The sequence below is a fragment of the Dromiciops gliroides genome, chromosome 5 (assembly GCF_019393635.1).
Source record: "Dromiciops gliroides isolate mDroGli1 chromosome 5, mDroGli1.pri, whole genome shotgun sequence".
NCBI lineage: Eukaryota > Metazoa > Chordata > Mammalia > Microbiotheria > Microbiotheriidae > Dromiciops > Dromiciops gliroides.
Window position 1 is genome coordinate 23,657,228 of NC_057865.1, and position 16,822 is coordinate 23,674,049.

Below are 16,822 nucleotides of genomic sequence, written 5' to 3' on the forward strand. Positions count from 1 at the left end.
AGAAGGAAAGGAAGAAAAATAAATATGTTGGGAGAAATGACTGGATCCTGTCAGAGAAAGGGAACTGACCAGAAGGAAAGGGAAACAGGACTTCGAAGATGGGGATGTAGAGATGGAAAGAGGGAGTCACTCAGACTGTGACTGAGTGCTCAGATTTCTGGCCAACCCCTGAGACCAAGCATCTCAGAAGACAATGAGGGCAGATTGGGCATTTATGTGCTTGTTTAATAAATCGGTTATGTATTAATAATACAAGTATGTAGCATGGCATACATGTATGTATGTATGTATGTGTGTATATATATACATATATATATATATATGCAGAAACAACTTTTGTGTCAGAGATGAGTGATTTTATTTGTATAGGGAACTGGAACGTATGGAAAATCTCCCTACCAATCACTTTGTCAGCTTCTCTGTAATTTGTGGTTCCAGAGAGTTGCTTAGAGGGACACTTCCTGAGAAGCGACTTGTCCAGGCTCCCAGGGCCAGTCTGTGTCAGAGGCAGGACCTGAACTTAGGTCAGCTCTGAGGTCAGCCTTGGTATCCATTTCATGCCAACTCTAATGTTAAATATCTAATATCTTTCAATAAATAACTTCTTCTGAGTCTCAGCCTCCTTGTGTGTGTTTGTGTGTGTGTGTGTGTGTGAGAGAGAGAGAGAGAGAGACAGAGACAAAGACAGAGAGACAGAGAGGGAATGAACAACAGCCATAGGAATTATTCTACAAGTTGTGGAGAGATTTACATAAAAAGATACAAAGTCATTTGCAAACCTTTAAAAAGGGGGTTCCATAAATATCAGCTGTTATTTATTGCCCAGCTCTTGGCCCCATGCCTTCCACAGAATTAGCCCCTTGTTTATTGAATTAAACTGGATAGAAGTTTCCCACCCCGTCGGAAGACCACAAAAATAGTCCGTGTTTCGGGAGATAAGCAATGCATAGGAATAGAGTCTTGGATGACTAACAAAAATAATGTGCTCTTACGTGAAGATCATTTTTTAAGGTTGCAGAGCTCACACAGCAAATAAGGAAATGCCAAACCTCAGGGTCTGCTTATCTCTCCCCTCAATATATGTCAGAGCATTATTCATCTACCTCCTAACAGGCAACAGAAAAAATACGGCTGCCTTTTTGTCATGTGGGAAGGTTATATCTTTGTTTCTGCAACATGAAGATGCTTTCATCCCTGACCACATCGCACTGGAAACCGTAAAAGCAAGAAGTTACCACGTGACAAAGAGTTTTTTGGTTTGTAGCTCGTTTTCCAAAAGCACAGAAAAAGACAACACTCCCCCCCCTCCACCTTTCTATTGTCATCACCTATAAATGCTTCAGGGATGGCTGCTAGTGTTGAAGGGGATGATGGGAAGAACATTGAACTGAAGAGTCAAAACACCTGAGTCCAAGTCCCTGCTTTGGCATTTCTTAGCTTGCTGTGTGACCACGGATAAATTAGAACTGCTCTGGGCCTACTTCCTAATCTATTAAATGATGGGGTTGGGATGGACGGATGGTCCCATCCAACTCTAGAACGATGGAATGGGAAAAAGCACAGAATCGCTAAATTTATGCCAAGAGCTAAGCACGGAGAGACAATGCTTGCTGTCAAAGGGGATGATGACACATGGGAGAGTTGAGTTGAGGGGCCAACCACGAAGCTCAGTTGTCCTTAGATTACAGAAGCAGGGCTGATGGAAAGACCCAGAGCTCCACAGGGTTGGCGAGAAGTGGAGATGCTGGTAAAATTCCTGTGGGAAGGGTTTTTGCTGAGGATGTAGGAAGAACAAGACATTCTAGGTCCCTGATACCCAGGAATGTGTGCATGTGATCATGGAGAATCAGTTTACTTGCAATACCTACTTCACAGGGTTCCTGGGTTTATTGTTTTGTTTTATTTTAAAAGCACTGAGGACAGTAGCAGCTAAATGCGAAAGCGATACCGCTTTCCCAAGTCCAATTTAAGGCCGAGCTGTCTTTCACCATGAAATATAAATGAAGCCAATATTAGAAGCCGTCACTGAGCATAGCACATCTCTGCCCCCGGTACAATGCTAGACTTGGCCTCTTAAGAGATCTGAGGAAGAATCTCAGGTCCGATTCTTCCTAGTTTTGTGACCAAGGGCAATACACTTTATTTTTCTGAGGTTAGCTCTTTCTCCATGCTTAGGACATACTTCCGTCCTGTCTCTGTCTTTCAGAATCCCCCAAATTTCCATCAAGATTCAGCTCAAGCACTATCTTCTAAATAACGCCACCATCTGGATAGCTACAAGTGCTAATGTTGTTTGTTGTTCACCCTTTATTCTCTAAGGGGACCAATGACAACAGGAGGGTGAAGTCTTGACTTGTGCATGAATCGGATATGAGAGGCAGGGCTGTGCAAAGTCACCAGTCTCACTCTCTCCTTCAGTCGCTGGAGTTCAATGGAAAGACAAAAAATCAAGACAGATCGAAATGGTCCAGCCAAGTGCCAGTGCCTTCCTTTCCCAAATGCCTTGATTTGCATATATGTTGTATTTGTGTGTGTTTGTATTCTTGCTGTTCTCTCCCTCAGGTAAGTAAGGTCCTTACTTGTGCCAGGCACAAAACTGGCACTTAAAAAAACGCCTGCAGCGGGGCAGCTAGGTGGCGCAGTGGATAAAGCACTGGCCCTGGATTCAGGAGGACCTGAGTTCAAATCCGACCTCAGACACTTGATACTCAAACAGATTACTGGCTGTATGACCCTAGGCAAGTCACTTAACATTCACTGCCCCGCAAAAAAAAAAAAAATTAATGCCTGCTGATTGAATGATAATGGTAATATCAAAGAGGTGGTAATAAGGTTCATCCTCAAGTTCCCCATTTGTCCAATGGGAACTCTATTTGTACAGGGTTGTTACAGGGAAAGGGCTTCATTCACCTTAAATTGGTACAGAAATGTGAGACAATTATTCATCAGAAAGTAAGTTTATGGAAACTGATCACCATCATGGAATGTCAGAGCTGGAAGGAATCTTTGGATTATCTCATGCAACCCACTCATTTGGTATGAAATGATATCCCAGACACTGGAAAGAGGAATGCAATTTCCCAAGTAGCAAAAACCTGACTTTCTGAAGCATGATGTAGTTGGTGCTTGAAACAAGAAAATGCAAGCAGTAGACATGTTCACTGAAAGCACACGTGACACCATAATTGGTGAGACTCATTGGCTAGCCAGCCTGATATTCCAACATCAAGGGGAGAGAAGAACCCTACATAGCATTGTTCTCTGTACTGTGGCCAGGTCCCCGGTGGGGTGTGATAAGTGTATGGCCTGGGTCCAGTCACATGCACATAAACTAATGAGGAGATCAAAAGATGCCAAATTCAGCTTTTGAACATCTCTACAATGTCAAACAGAGAGCTCCCTCCCCCAAGACTGATGAGGTCCCAGGTCCAGCCCCTGCCTTTCTGAGGGTCCTTTCATCCCCTAGACTGTTGTCTTTTGGACATGCCTTGATTTTATGGTAGAGCAAGGCTATTATAACAATGTCTGGGGAAAGGTTTCCAGGGTGCAAATCTATGAATTTCTTGACTAGCTACAAGCTTCTTGGTAAGATTTCAGAGGAAAACACAAGTATAATGTTTGTTTGTTTGTTTTATTTTATTTTGGGGGGTTGTTTTGGAGGGCAATGGGGATTAAGTGACTTGCCTAGGGTCACACAGCTAGTAAGTGTCAAGTGTCTGAGGCTGGATTTGAACTCAGGTCCTCCTGAATCCAGGGCCAGTGCTTTATCCACTGTGCCACCTTTTTGCATCTAGTGGGTGGAAGTTTGCAAAGGATTTCCTATGTATTACCTCTTTGCTTCATATTACCTGCCCTCTAAGGTAAATGACAATTTTTCCCCATTTAACAGATGAGGGTAATACTGAGGCTCAGAGAGATTAAGTAATTTGTCCATGATTACATAGTGCTCACAGCAGGGTTTCACAGAATCAAAGACATTTCAAGTCGGAACGAGCCATCTAATCCAAGCATACTGTACCCATAGGGTCCCTGCCCAACAAGTGACCATCCAGTCTGTTTAAAGACCTCCAAGGATGGGGAAGTCGCCTTCTCTCAAGGCAGCTGATTCCAACGTGGATGGTTCTAATTATTAGGAAGCTGAATTGAAGACAGGAACCTAGAGGTCTTCTAGCCCTCCCCTCATTTGAAGACCACAGAATGAAGGGCCTAGAGCTGGGAGGGACCCCAGAGACCACTGAGTGCAACCCTTTCATCTGACAGATCAGGTATCTGAGGCCCAGAGGACAAGTGACTTGTTCCAGTCACGCAGAGGTTTAAAATCCCTGTTATCTAGTATAAGCAATTGCTGTTTTTATGCCCTTACATTTGATCCAACCTGTGTCTGTGGTGAGAAGGAATCACATGCTCTAAGTGCTGAGACCCTAGAGCGGAGATCTGAACCCCCGTACTCAGACTCCAAATTCAACAGACTTTCCGCCCCCTCTTTGCCTTCCCTTTGGTCACAAAATGTTCTGTGGCTCTGCAGTAGGGCCCTCCTTGTCCCAACAAGTCATCCCGACTTGTGTCTCCCTGCATGGGCTCTTGACCCCACCCACCCCCTCAACTCTAAACACTGTCCTGCATTTCTAATCACTTTCTAATACGTCCCCTGTCCTCTCTTAGTCCGAGGACACCCTCAGACTCAGGCACAGGAAGATGGCAGGTGGCAAAGCCAGGCCTGGGTTCACTCACCTGCCCGCTGTTCGCCAAGTCATCCACGGAGAGGGTGGGGTCCAAGCGCAGGGACAGCCCAAAGTCACAGAGGCAGCAGGTCAGGTCATTCTTCACAAGGATGTTGGAGCTCTTCAGGTCTCTGTGCACAATGGCTGTTTTGGGCCTCCCACAGGGGGTGTGGTCGCTATGGAGATGGGCGATGCCGCGGGACAGGGAGCTACCCAGCTTCCACAGGTCCTCCCAGCTGATGACGTGCCTGGTGAGGTACTCCTGCAGGTTGCCCCTGGCGTGGAAGGCGGTGATGAGCCAATACTGCTTGCCCAAGTCCATCTTCCGCTCCTCGGCCGTCAGGAACTGAAGGATGTTCTCGTGCTTGAGGTTGATGTCCGAAAAGATCTCCTTCTCCGTCTTCCAGGAGGCGTACTCCTCATAGGGGAAGATCTTGACCGCCACCGTCTCAAACTGCTCGGATGTGTTCTGTTTCAGCTTGGCCTTGTAGACCTCGGCGAAGCGCCCCTTCCCCACCAGCGTGTCCAGCTCGATGGGCAGCAGCTCTGTGTTGTGGTTGAGGTTGTTGGCGCAGGTGGAGCTGATGTCCGAGCGGTCATCGTCCATCATCATGGCGCAGCGCTCACTGCACTCCACCAGCTTCCGAGGCTTGCTGGTCTCCCAGGCGGTGCTCAGCTTTCTCCTGCGGTGGACGCGGTAGCAATAGAAGATGACAATCACAGCGATAGCGATGCCCAGGGGCGGAAGGAGGCTGATGACGGTCACTTTGGAGATGATGGCCATTAGCTCCAAGTGGTCAAAAACTTCTGCTCAAGAAAAAGAGACAAGGGAAAGATGTCAGGCCCGTGGGAAGGCACATATTGGACGTAGGGGAACAGAAGCACGAATAGAGTCATTTCAACGGTAATAAGTATAATGTCTTCTGGAGGCAACTCTGGATTGTTAATCTCCCCTGGAAAGGCATCAAGCTTCTAGGTTTATAAACAACATCCTATTTACTCCAAGAAACTTGTCCCTGGTGCTCAGAACACTTCCAGACCACCTGGAATACTAGCTGGTTTAAGAAGAAATTCTCATGGCCCCCCAAGAAGCCTTTCCTGATCCCCCAGATATCAGCAGCTTCCCTGACTACACACACACACACACACACACACACACACATGAGCACATGAGTGCATTTATTCTTTATAATTATATGCCCTTCTTATCTCTCCTATTAACATGTGAGCTCCTTGAAAGTAGGGACTGTCTTGGTACTGCCAGCAACTAGCGGAATGCCTGATTCACAGTAGGTACTTACTAAATGATTGTCAATTGATGTCCTATGGTGCACTGTGACAAAGCAAGTTTTACTAGAAAAACTGAGTTTAAAGAGTGCCAGGATCTAGGTTCAAATTTCTGACTCTGCTTCTTCTGGTAAATGCGTGTGTGTGTGTGTGTGTGTGTGTGTGTGTGTGTGTGTGAGAGAGAGAGAGAGAGAGAGTATACACATACATTTAAAACACACATATGAACACGATAGGTCTATGCACACATATGGACATGTGTCTTGGTGTCACATAAATGTTTAATAAATCCTAACATAACCAAAAGTCCGTACTCCCTAAGTTTTGATTCAAATCAGGACAAATTGCTAACTGCTTCCAATGCAGAAGTTGCAGGGTGAAGAGGGTGGCCTTCATGCTTTAGGGGTTTAATGCATTTCCTGGTATCCTCAATTTGTGTGACACAGGGTTGCAACTGGTCTGCGCTCTCTTAGAATGGACTTGAATGAGAAAACTCTAGACAGAGGCAGGTTAAAGAATGTGTCCATGTCCATAACATTGGGGGAGTGGTTTGTGTTGGCCTGAATCCATTTGGCCTGGGTTTTGTTTGTTTGTTTGCTTGAACGAACAAATCCATTACCCCCTCGGATCCTATTCATTCATTCTCTTTTAATTATATTATTTATTTGAGAGTCAGTCACAGATATTAACTCATTTTGCCGTCATACAACCATGAACAACTCTGCCGTCACTGAACGTTCTCGCTGTGATCTATACTATGCACACAGGGTATTGGGGGTGAGGTCTTCAAGCTTATCCTGGACAAAATCTCTGCCCACCAGTGGCTGGAAGGCTCAGTCCTCAGAAGGCATCTGATCCAACCCCTCATTTTACAGATGAGGCCCGTGCGTGTCAGAGGAAGGACTCTCTGACTGCAGGACACCGAAGCCCCTTCCATATGTCAGCGTCCTCAGATGGCAAGCCCCTTATACAATACTAGATGGACCAGGTTTCCCTTTCTAAAGTCATGACAGTGTGGCCAGCCCCAGGGATGGGCATCTTGGGAATTAAATCCAAGGACTTTAGAGGTCATATAAGCCAACCCTTTTATTTCACAGATGAGGAAATTGAGTCCTAGAAAGGCAAAGTGACCTGTGTCCAAGGTCACCCATGAATAACATGCACAAAGGCAGGAATGGAAACTAGACGCTCTCTTTCTAGATCCAGTGCTCTCTCCCCTACAGCACACTACTCTACTGAACCTCCATTAGACTAGTTTTTAAAAAATGAAACAAGGAAAGCATGCTTCTGTTTTGCAATAATTTGAAAATTAATAAATAATTAGAAATAAAATAACATCAATTTAATTTATTTGATTTAATAATAATTTAATTTTAAAGCAATTTTAATTTTTTAATTAATAAGTGAAATAAAATAAAATGGAACAAAGTTAACAAATTCCACTCGTGTCCAGATTACGTGACCATGGGCAAATTATTAAAATTCTCTGGTTCTCAGTTACTCATTTCTAAAATGAAGGGAGTGTCTGTGGTCTTATGAGCTCTACAACCACACAAGGGGATTTGGAGTCCAAGGTGTTGGGCTCAGATCCTAACCGACTCTGCTCCCGACAACTACTACCTGCAGAGCCAGGCAGGTTTATCACTGCCTGGTTCCCTGCTCTGTCAGAGCTGTCCAAGATGGGTTTCCAGGTCCAAAACAATCGGAGCCGGGCATCCACCCTGCAGACAGATGGACCTCCCCGTCCTCGCTGCTCTCCTCTTCAGCCCGCAGGAAAGAAAACCCAAACAAGGCGACCTGAAACCTTCAAAAGCATTTACAGAAGGAGGAGGCTCAGAAATCCCCCCTTTGAGGTCAGCAAACCAGAGTTCCACTTTCCCCTCCAACTTCCTGTGCTTTCTTTCTTTTCTTCTTCTTCTTCTTCTTTTTTTTTAAACATCCACATGCAAAATTTTGGGGGAAATTACTGAGTAACAACATCTGTCATTCTTGAAACTTCAAAAGGCCCTGGCCACAAACTCATGTTAACAAAAGCAAAGCAGCTTCCTGGGGATGGACAGCTTCATCTAAACACGAGGCCCCGATGCCCTGTCAGACGACATTAACCCCTGCACTGCTGCAGGCAATAAAAACAAGCAAGCGTCTGCACCCCAGCAGGGAAGCGGCAAGTGGTTCATGGGAGGCACAAGTCATCCTTTCCATCCTCCTGGCCCCGAGGGGAAATTTTCAACCACATTGCTCCCCCTTCAGAACCACCCTTCGCATCTGCTAGAAGGCTGGCCCAGTGCACCTAATGCGAATGAGATATCCAGTGGCCAGTGACCAGTAAGAACCTCTCTACAGAAAAAGGTTCTACCTGGAAGATAAGATTGCAATTGCTCTTCTATTTACTGGGGCCCTCATCTTACCGCCCTTACTGAAGTCTAAGGACATTAAGGTGGTGCAGCTGCATCTTACTTATCTCTGTCACATTATGAAAGGGTCACAGATAAATGAGATCATAGATATAGAGCTTAGAAGCCATTGAATCCAACCTCCTTGTTTTATAAATGAGGAAACTAAGGCTGGCTGAGGTTCAGTAATCTATCTAACTACAGTTAGTCTCTGGAGCAGCATTTGATCTCATGTCTTCCTGAAATCAGGCAGGTTGGTGGCACAATGGAAAGAGCATTGGGTTTGGAATTAGAAAGACTGATCTTCCTGAGTTCAAATCCAGCCTCAGACACTTAGTAGCTGTGTGACCCTGGGAAAGTCACTTAACCCTGTTTGCCTCAGTTTCTTCATCTATAAAATAAGCTAGAGGAAATGACCAACCACTCCAGTATCTCTGCCAAGAAAAATAAGGTCACAGAACCAGACACAACTGAAATGACTAAACAATTTCCTGATATCAATTCATTGTGTCACCTGGCTGCCAAAGGATCATTTTTAAAAGTTGGTTTCATTTATTCATTATTTATCCTCCAAAGGTCATTTACTAACCACAAAGAGAAAAAGGCTGAAAATACACCCAACAAGAAATAGGTAAGGGGTAAGAACTTGCCCTGTGAAGTCATGACCTGATGAGCTTCTCATCACAGAGTTGCTCATGACGCTCACCAAGAGCTTATGGGACTTAACAAAACACAGCCACCATCATGTACCCTGAGGAGGGATGTGACCCCTGATCTTCCTGATTCGGGGCCAGCTCTTTAGTGGCCTTTCATCCCCAAGGATTGCGACCAAAAAATAACACAAAAGACACATGAGAAAATGGGAGATTGTGAAACCTTTCCTTATCAGTTCTCTAAGTCATGGGACAGGTCAAGTTAGCAGCCAATGGTTTGCCATAGTTAATAGGATTTGCCCACCCTGAAGTGACTTCTTTTTTTTTTCTGTGCATGTTACCCCAATCCCAATCCACCCCCACCAGAGCACCAGAGAGCTATGAACTATCTGGGGACAGATTTCCTTTTCTATTTCCAGCCCCTACAACAATGATTAGCATATAGTATTCACTTAACAGAGCTTCTCCAATGCCCACAGTAGTGTCCTGGTCAATATTTCTTGAATGGATAGAATGCAATGTCAACATGGCCAGTGTCCTTTGACCACTGACAACTCAACGGTCAATAGTCAGTGTTGTCAACGGAAATACTCCCAGTCAGGTATCCCCTACTTTGTCCCAATGACAACGACTAGCCCAGGTGGAGCCATATGGGCCAACGATGGAATTCTCCTGAAGATTTTAATCTCCCAACCCTCAGATGCACATCAAAAAAAGAGGCAGTTAGGTGGCACAGGAGATAGAGCCCTAGACTTTGGCATCAAGAACACCAGAGATAAAAAGCTGCTTCAGACACTCACTAGCAGTGTGACCATAAGGCTGTCTTTAAGTGATTTGCCCAGTTTCCTCATATATAAAATGCAAATACTAGCTACCTCCCATGGTTGTTGTATGAATCAAATGAGGTATTTTAAATCACTCTGCAAACCTTAAAATGCTATATAAATTCTAGCTATTATTATTGTTATTGAGGAAGGGAACAAGCAATGGTGCAGTGAGTGACTACTTTCATCTAGACACAATCATGGTGGTGGCGATAATGGTGATGAGTGAGGAGTCACATCACCAGCAAATGTCAATGGGATTGGGATCACGTGTGCGTCCTATGAAAACCACCTCTTCCATCAACCTTCTTGAAGTCAGGGACTGTCTTCCTTACTTGCATTTGTATTCCAAGCACAATGCCTGGCTCTTAATGTCTTTTAAATAAATGCTTCATCCTTCGAGGGCACTCTCAGCATAACACTGCAGAAAGAGGGAACTGAATTTGAAGCCACAGGACCTAAGGAAGGATCCGCTTTGCTACTGATCAAGTGCATATACACACATACACATGCATATGCTCCTGTATGTATAATTACATATCGCAACACAACCCTATACACACATACACATATGTACATACATATGCACACTTTCAAGGTTTTCAACATCCTATACATTCATGCATGCATGCATGCAAACATGTGTATGTATGTATAGGGTTGTACAAACCTCAAAGCACTATATAAGTGCTAGCTGGTGTTATTATTTACCAGTTGTGTGACACTGGACAAGTCACAACTCTAGCCTCATTTCATCATCTGTCAAATGATGGGTTTGGAATAGCATTTCCCTCCATCTTTAATTTATGATGCTATGAGCCAACTAAAAAAAATAATTCAGGGGGCAGCTAGGTGGTGCAGTGGAAAAAGCACTGGCCTCCGATTCAGGAGGACCTGAGTTTCAAATCCAGCCTCAGACACTTGGCACTAGCTGTGTGACCCTGGGCAAGTCACTTAACCCTCATTGTCCTGCAGAAAACAAAAAACAACAACAAAAAAAACCCAAAACCAAAAAAAAAAAAAGAATACAGACCAAATCAAACCTCAAACTAAATGAAAAAACCAGAGGAAAAGCCCCAAGTGGCTGACTCTTGTTTGGGGGGTGGGAGGCCATGCTCACTCTTCTGTGGAGGGTTTGTGGGTCCCAACCTCAGAGGCAGCTTTCTTACTCTCCATCCCACTCCCTGCTTACCATGGAAGATTACAAAATAGGTTTTTCTAAAGGTAACCTAAAAGCCTGCCTCTTCGATGCATGATTTGAAATGTCAGTAAATGCTAATTATGAAAAAGGTTGTGGGAAAAAAAAAGAAATAATGTGAGCTGACTGCTCCGGGCTATCTGTGGATGAGGTGCTCAGCCAGAAGCCCAGGATTCTCTAACCGGTTTTGCAATGGCCTGTTCAGGGTGAGTGGGGCAAAGATTCAGTAACAGATAGCTGCTTGTTTTCAGAGATAAAGGCAGGGCCCCCATGAACATTTTCCACAGTCATCTTACAAGGAAAAAAGGCTTCAGTGTGTTGTGTAACACACAGGATTATGTGGATTCCAGTGAAACTGATCAAGACACATCCTCTGATCTTGCAAAATGGCAAAACTGCCTGAGGTTGACCCCCACAGATGTGGACTGAGTAAGCCTATAGAACCGAGGGAAAGAAATTTCCAGCAAACTCACATTTATTATGACTACTATTTACTGAACTCATGAACTTTCCCCCCAAACCCTCCCCTCTTCCTAACCTCCCTAACACTGTCCAGGGTACCACCATCTTCCTCCCAGTTATTCTGGCTCAAAAGCAAAGTGTCATTCTCCACTAACCCTCCATAGCCAGACTATTGTCCAGACCTGCTGTAGACTCTACCTTCCTGCCAACTTTTGTGTACCAAACCCTCTCTTTTCTCTTCTGACACCACTCTGGTGCAGACCCTTGTGATGATGGCCACATCTCATTGACTGGTCTTCCTAAAGCAGAGATCAGACCATGCCAATCAACTCCAGTGGCTGGTTACCTATTATTTACTTCTAGGATCAAATACACAATCCTCTCTTTGGCTTTATTCTCCCATTTCTTTCCCAACTTTACACCTTACTTCCCTCCATATACCTCCCTCCATGCTACAATCCAGGGACACTGGTCTCTCTGATGTTTCTCAAAAAAGACACTCCCATCTCCCGATATCAGGCATTTTCATTGGTCATCCCCTATTCCTGGAATTTAAAATAAAGACTTGCAAATATCTTTCCTTGAGCAAAGCCCAAGGGAATCTAATGGTGAATGAGCCCCAATAGGTAAAAAAAGTTTCAATGCTTTCTTTTTTTTTTTTAAGTGAGGCAATTGGGGTTAAGTGACTTGCCCAGGGTCACACAGCTAGTAAGTGTTAGGTGTCTGAGGCCGGATTTGAACTCAGGTACTCCTGACTCCAGGGCCGGTGCTCTATCCCCTGCGCCACCTAGCTGCCCTCAATGCTTTCTTAATAGGTTAAAGGTAGCTTCCAAACACTTGCCTTAGAGGATAGGATGCACGTGAGCATGGAAAAGGGAGACTGTTTTCTAGGACCGCTTGTTCAATTAGATGAGATGATCTAGCTGTTCATTAATCTTTGAAACAAATCCATTTCTCATCTTCAATTCAACCGATGAAACGGCTGTTTTAGACAAGATGGCCCTGGCTCCCTCCTTTAGTCATGTTTCCAGTTTCTTGGAGAACACCTTAAGAGAGCAGTTAAGAAAGTTATTCTTGAATTCTAGCTGCTCTGATGGTATGGATGCCTCAGATGGTGATTCGAAGTGGTACCTTAACCTTGAAGCAAAAAGCAATTGCAACCCACCTCTCTGGTGGTCAGGTTGTGGTGGGCTTTAATTGCCAAAGGGCTTCAGGAATGCTGAAATAGGTCTAGTTTCTGTCAGTCTCTCTCTGTTTCTGTCTGTCGTCTGTCTGTCTGTCTGTCTGTCTGTCTGTCTGTCTCTCTCTCTCTCTCTCTCTCACACACACACACACACACACACACAGAGAGACACTACATTTTCCTTACTAAATATATAACCTCTTCCTCTGAGTTCAAAGCCCCCTGTCAAATATTTCACCACATTTGGCAGCTAGGTGGTGGGGAAGGCGGTATTTTGCAAATGAAGAGGCAACTCAGAATTAAGGTCTTTGGTACCCTGTCAGACTGAAATGAACTATTTGCAAAAACACTAGATAGAGAGAGACAGCAGGGCCTTCTTGGCAGATGAATTGCAGAGTGCCCTGTCTTGGAACATTGTGAATTTCCTAAAGTAAGTGACTGAATTTCTGTCCATCATCCCAGTAAATAACTTAATATTAAATTCGCAGGTCATAAAAAGCATTAGAATTGTAGAGAAGTAAGATGATCATCCAAGGGATCTAAAGAATTTAAAGTCAGCTTCAAAATCTGAGTACTATGGCATACCAAGACATGTCAGTATGATGCTCTTTGGGGTGCTAACCAAAAGGAATGCACAGAAGCCAACATAATGGTCCTAAAGGGCTCACATCACTACTGGATGAGTCCTGGGCTGTTCCTTAGGCACAGCGATAAGGATTGGTTGGAGAAGCAGCCATGTGATGGTGGGGGCAGGACCTGTCTGAAAAACCACCTGAGGGAAAAGCTGCCTCTTGGATAACCACAGGCCTAACTGTTAAATCCCTTGGTGAACACAAGAAAGCACACTATATGAATGGACAATTCTTACCTAAATGTCTACATAGGATGAAAAAAAAAACTAGTCCCAGAAAAACAAGGCAATGTCAGTCTGATTCACAAACAAGAACAAAATCTACCCCCAATAAAGTGTCCCTCAAGGATGAAGCTATCTCCCTTCCGTGGGAAGTTTCTCTGTTCCTGACAAAGATGTTCTATAATGATTTTTGTAGTTGTTCAGCTTAGCTAATGTGCTCATATAGAAAAGGAGCAAAAGTTTGCAAGGCAAAGATGAAACAGAAAGATAGAATAACACACCACTTCCAATATGCCCCCTCCCATATATAAGGAGGCAAAATAGGTAGCAGATAGAGTGCTGGGCCTGGAGTCAGGAAGATTCATCTTCCTGAGTTCAAATCCAGCCTCAGACACTTAGTAGCTGTGCGACCCTGGGCAAGTCATTTCACCCTGTTTGCCTCAGTTTCCTCATCTGTAAAATGACCTGGAGAAGGAAATGACTTCAGTATTTCTTCCAAGAAAATCCCTAAAGATGTCATGATTTGAACACCATCATGCTTAAGTCAGCAGGGGTGCCAATTATGTCTGGTTTTTTTTGTTTGTTTGTTTGAAAAAAAGCACAGAGAAATTAATGATATAGGTAGGTTTTGCTTTGAAAAATTTGAAGAGGTAAGTGGGGCTAGAAAGATATTTTTCCTTCTTTTTTTTTTTTTTTTGGCTATAACCTCAGAAGGTGTTTGCTTTCTCTCTATCCCTGAAGGCAAGATAGCAGGTAGGCTCACAGTGGGTTCCTATTTTGCCTCAGAGGAAACAATCCCCCTTTTCCCTTCTTCTGTGCCCCCCCCCAGCCCTGCTTCTCATTTAACTCCCAGAATCTCTCTCTTCCGGGGGCTGGGAGCTTGCAGATACCTCTTCTCTCTTCACCTAATCAAGAGGAGCAATGTTATGTGTCCTTTCTGCCCTGTCTCCCCAGAGGTACGTGGGCAGGCCTCTTCTTCTATCAATAGTTTTCTATCTGTGTATATCCCTATTCTCGTGTGCATTCCTTGACTAACTGTCATGTATACATGTGTTTGTATACCTGAGCCAGCATAACAACACATGTTGTTAGAAGTTGACATGAGTTTTAGTAGAAAAAGAAAAACAAAATTAGTAAAACTAACTTGCTCATCTCTGTTGGAAAAAATGTGTTCATAAAATCTAAAGAGTTGAGTTTCATTAACACAGATTATCTAGAATATATTTGAGTACTCTTAATAATGGAAAAGTTTTCGCAGCTTTTTTGGCGGGGGATTTACATAGTTTTAGCACATGATTCAAACAGCCAGTGAATAAACATTTAAGAAGCACCTACTGTACGCTAGGAATTGTGCCAACCATTGGAAACAAAGATAGGTAAAAGACTGTCCCTGTTCTCAAGAAGCGGACAGTCTACTAGGGGGAGACACAACATGAAAAATTCAAATCCAAGTACCTTTTTTCCTGATGAAATATATGGTCTAGTCCATGTTTTATTTATTTTGTATAATATTTGTATTTACTTGTTTCCAACAGGATATGAACTTCTCTAGGACTGGGCTGTCTCATTTCTTTGTACCCCAAATGCCAAATACAGTAGCTGATACACAAGAGATGATTAAGAAACATTTGTACAATGAATGAAGGAAAGGTGTTTCACACAGAGCCATCTGGCACCTAGCTTGCACATGAGTGCTTAATAAACATTTGCTAAGAATGCTACAGTGGAGTCAGAGGCCCTGAGTTCAAATTCTACCTATGATGCTGACATCATCAAACAGCATCATCCTTGAGGGTCACTTTACATGGGATAGACTTTGTTCTCATCTGTGAATCAGACTGACTTTGCTTTGTTTGTCTGGGACTAGTTCCTTTTTCATCCTTTGAGACCTTTTATGTAAATCCATTAAATTTTCTGAGCCTCAGTTTCCACATCTATAAAACGAGGGTAGAACTATCTGGCTTCTAAAGACCCTGGCAGCTTGAAGCTTGGTCTTATGATTCCAGGATTCTAAATATGAAAGGAAGAACTGGCAGCTCAGCTTGCCTCCAGCCTCCCTGTCAGACCAGGCTGGACTGCTCAAGGTGGTTTGAATTGAATGGGGGAAGAGGTTTTTTATGAATAAATTTAGATTGATGGTTTGGTGACAATGCAACCATCAGCATAAGATATGTTTGGCTAAAAAGTGAAAAAGAAGGGGAAAAAGAGGTGCCCTGCATGCGTGTGTGTGTGTGTGTGTGTGTGTGTGTGTGTGAGATGTATTCGATCTTTTAAAAGTCAAGGCTCCTGGGGCAGCTAGGTGGTGCAGTGGATAGAACACTGGCCCTGAATTCAGGAGTACCTGAGTTCAAATCCAGCCTCAGACACTTGACACTTACTAGCTATGTGACACTGGGCAAGTCATTTAACCCCAACTGCCTCACCAAAAAAAAAAAAAAAAGTCAAGGTTCCTTCTGGTAAAACCAAAATGCAAGATGATTGGCAGCAGGCAGGCTTATTTTAATTCAGGGTGGAAAAAAGAGTTGGTTTTTTCCAATACAAAAAGCCCCCCCAGAAGTCCACTTGGTGTGGCAGGCAACACATTTAGCTTGGCCTGAAATGAAAGGTGGGTAGCCTCATTCAGTTATGTTGTGGTTAGCTGGCTTACTATGTATTTTTTCCATTGTTCAAACATTTTTCAATGACTGTAGTATAAGGCCAGTGTTCTCCTCGGACTAGCTTGCCCATCCTGCATTTACAGAGTAGTAGAAAAACCATAGGAAGAGGCTGTTTGGGGAAAGCAGAGAACCCCTAGAATCATATCCTAATATTTCACAAGGCCCCTTGGGATTGAAGCTATGTGGCTAACCTATGGGAAAGATCACCTTATAATGAAGGTTTTGTTCCTCCATAACTGTGGCCCTTTGGATAGGGGCCAAGATGGGCCCAACCCATCCTGATACATTCCTTAGCATGAAGATAATGGGCTATAAAATTTCTATGCCAGGCAAGAAAGGCACAGAAGGCTTCCAGTGACAATACATTCTCATGGGAACCCTGGGCTGTGGTTCAGAGGCAAATCTAGCCCATCCTTTGCCACTGCCCTGCTCTGTACATTTAGAAGGGGAAAAGGGAAGGAACAAATATGTAGGAAATGTTTACTATGCTGCCAGGTACCATGTCCAAAAGACACTTCCCTGAAATTCAGTTGAGTCCTCTGTCAAATGAAAGGGTTGAAGCAAATATGCCCAAATCATAGACAGAAATAG

General features: G+C 43.9%; 1 protein-coding gene across 1 annotated transcript in view; it reads right to left on the reverse strand.

Annotated features, from left to right (window-relative positions):
• The window catches only part of TGFBR2 (transforming growth factor beta receptor 2), a 90,944-nt gene that overhangs the window by 15,390 nt on the left and 58,732 nt on the right, over positions 1-16,822 (reverse strand). The window contains exon 4 of the mRNA XM_043968785.1: positions 4,732-5,528. Coding sequence (XP_043824720.1) covers positions 4,732-5,528 — 797 coding nt within the window. The remainder of the gene's footprint in view (positions 1-4,731; positions 5,529-16,822) is intronic.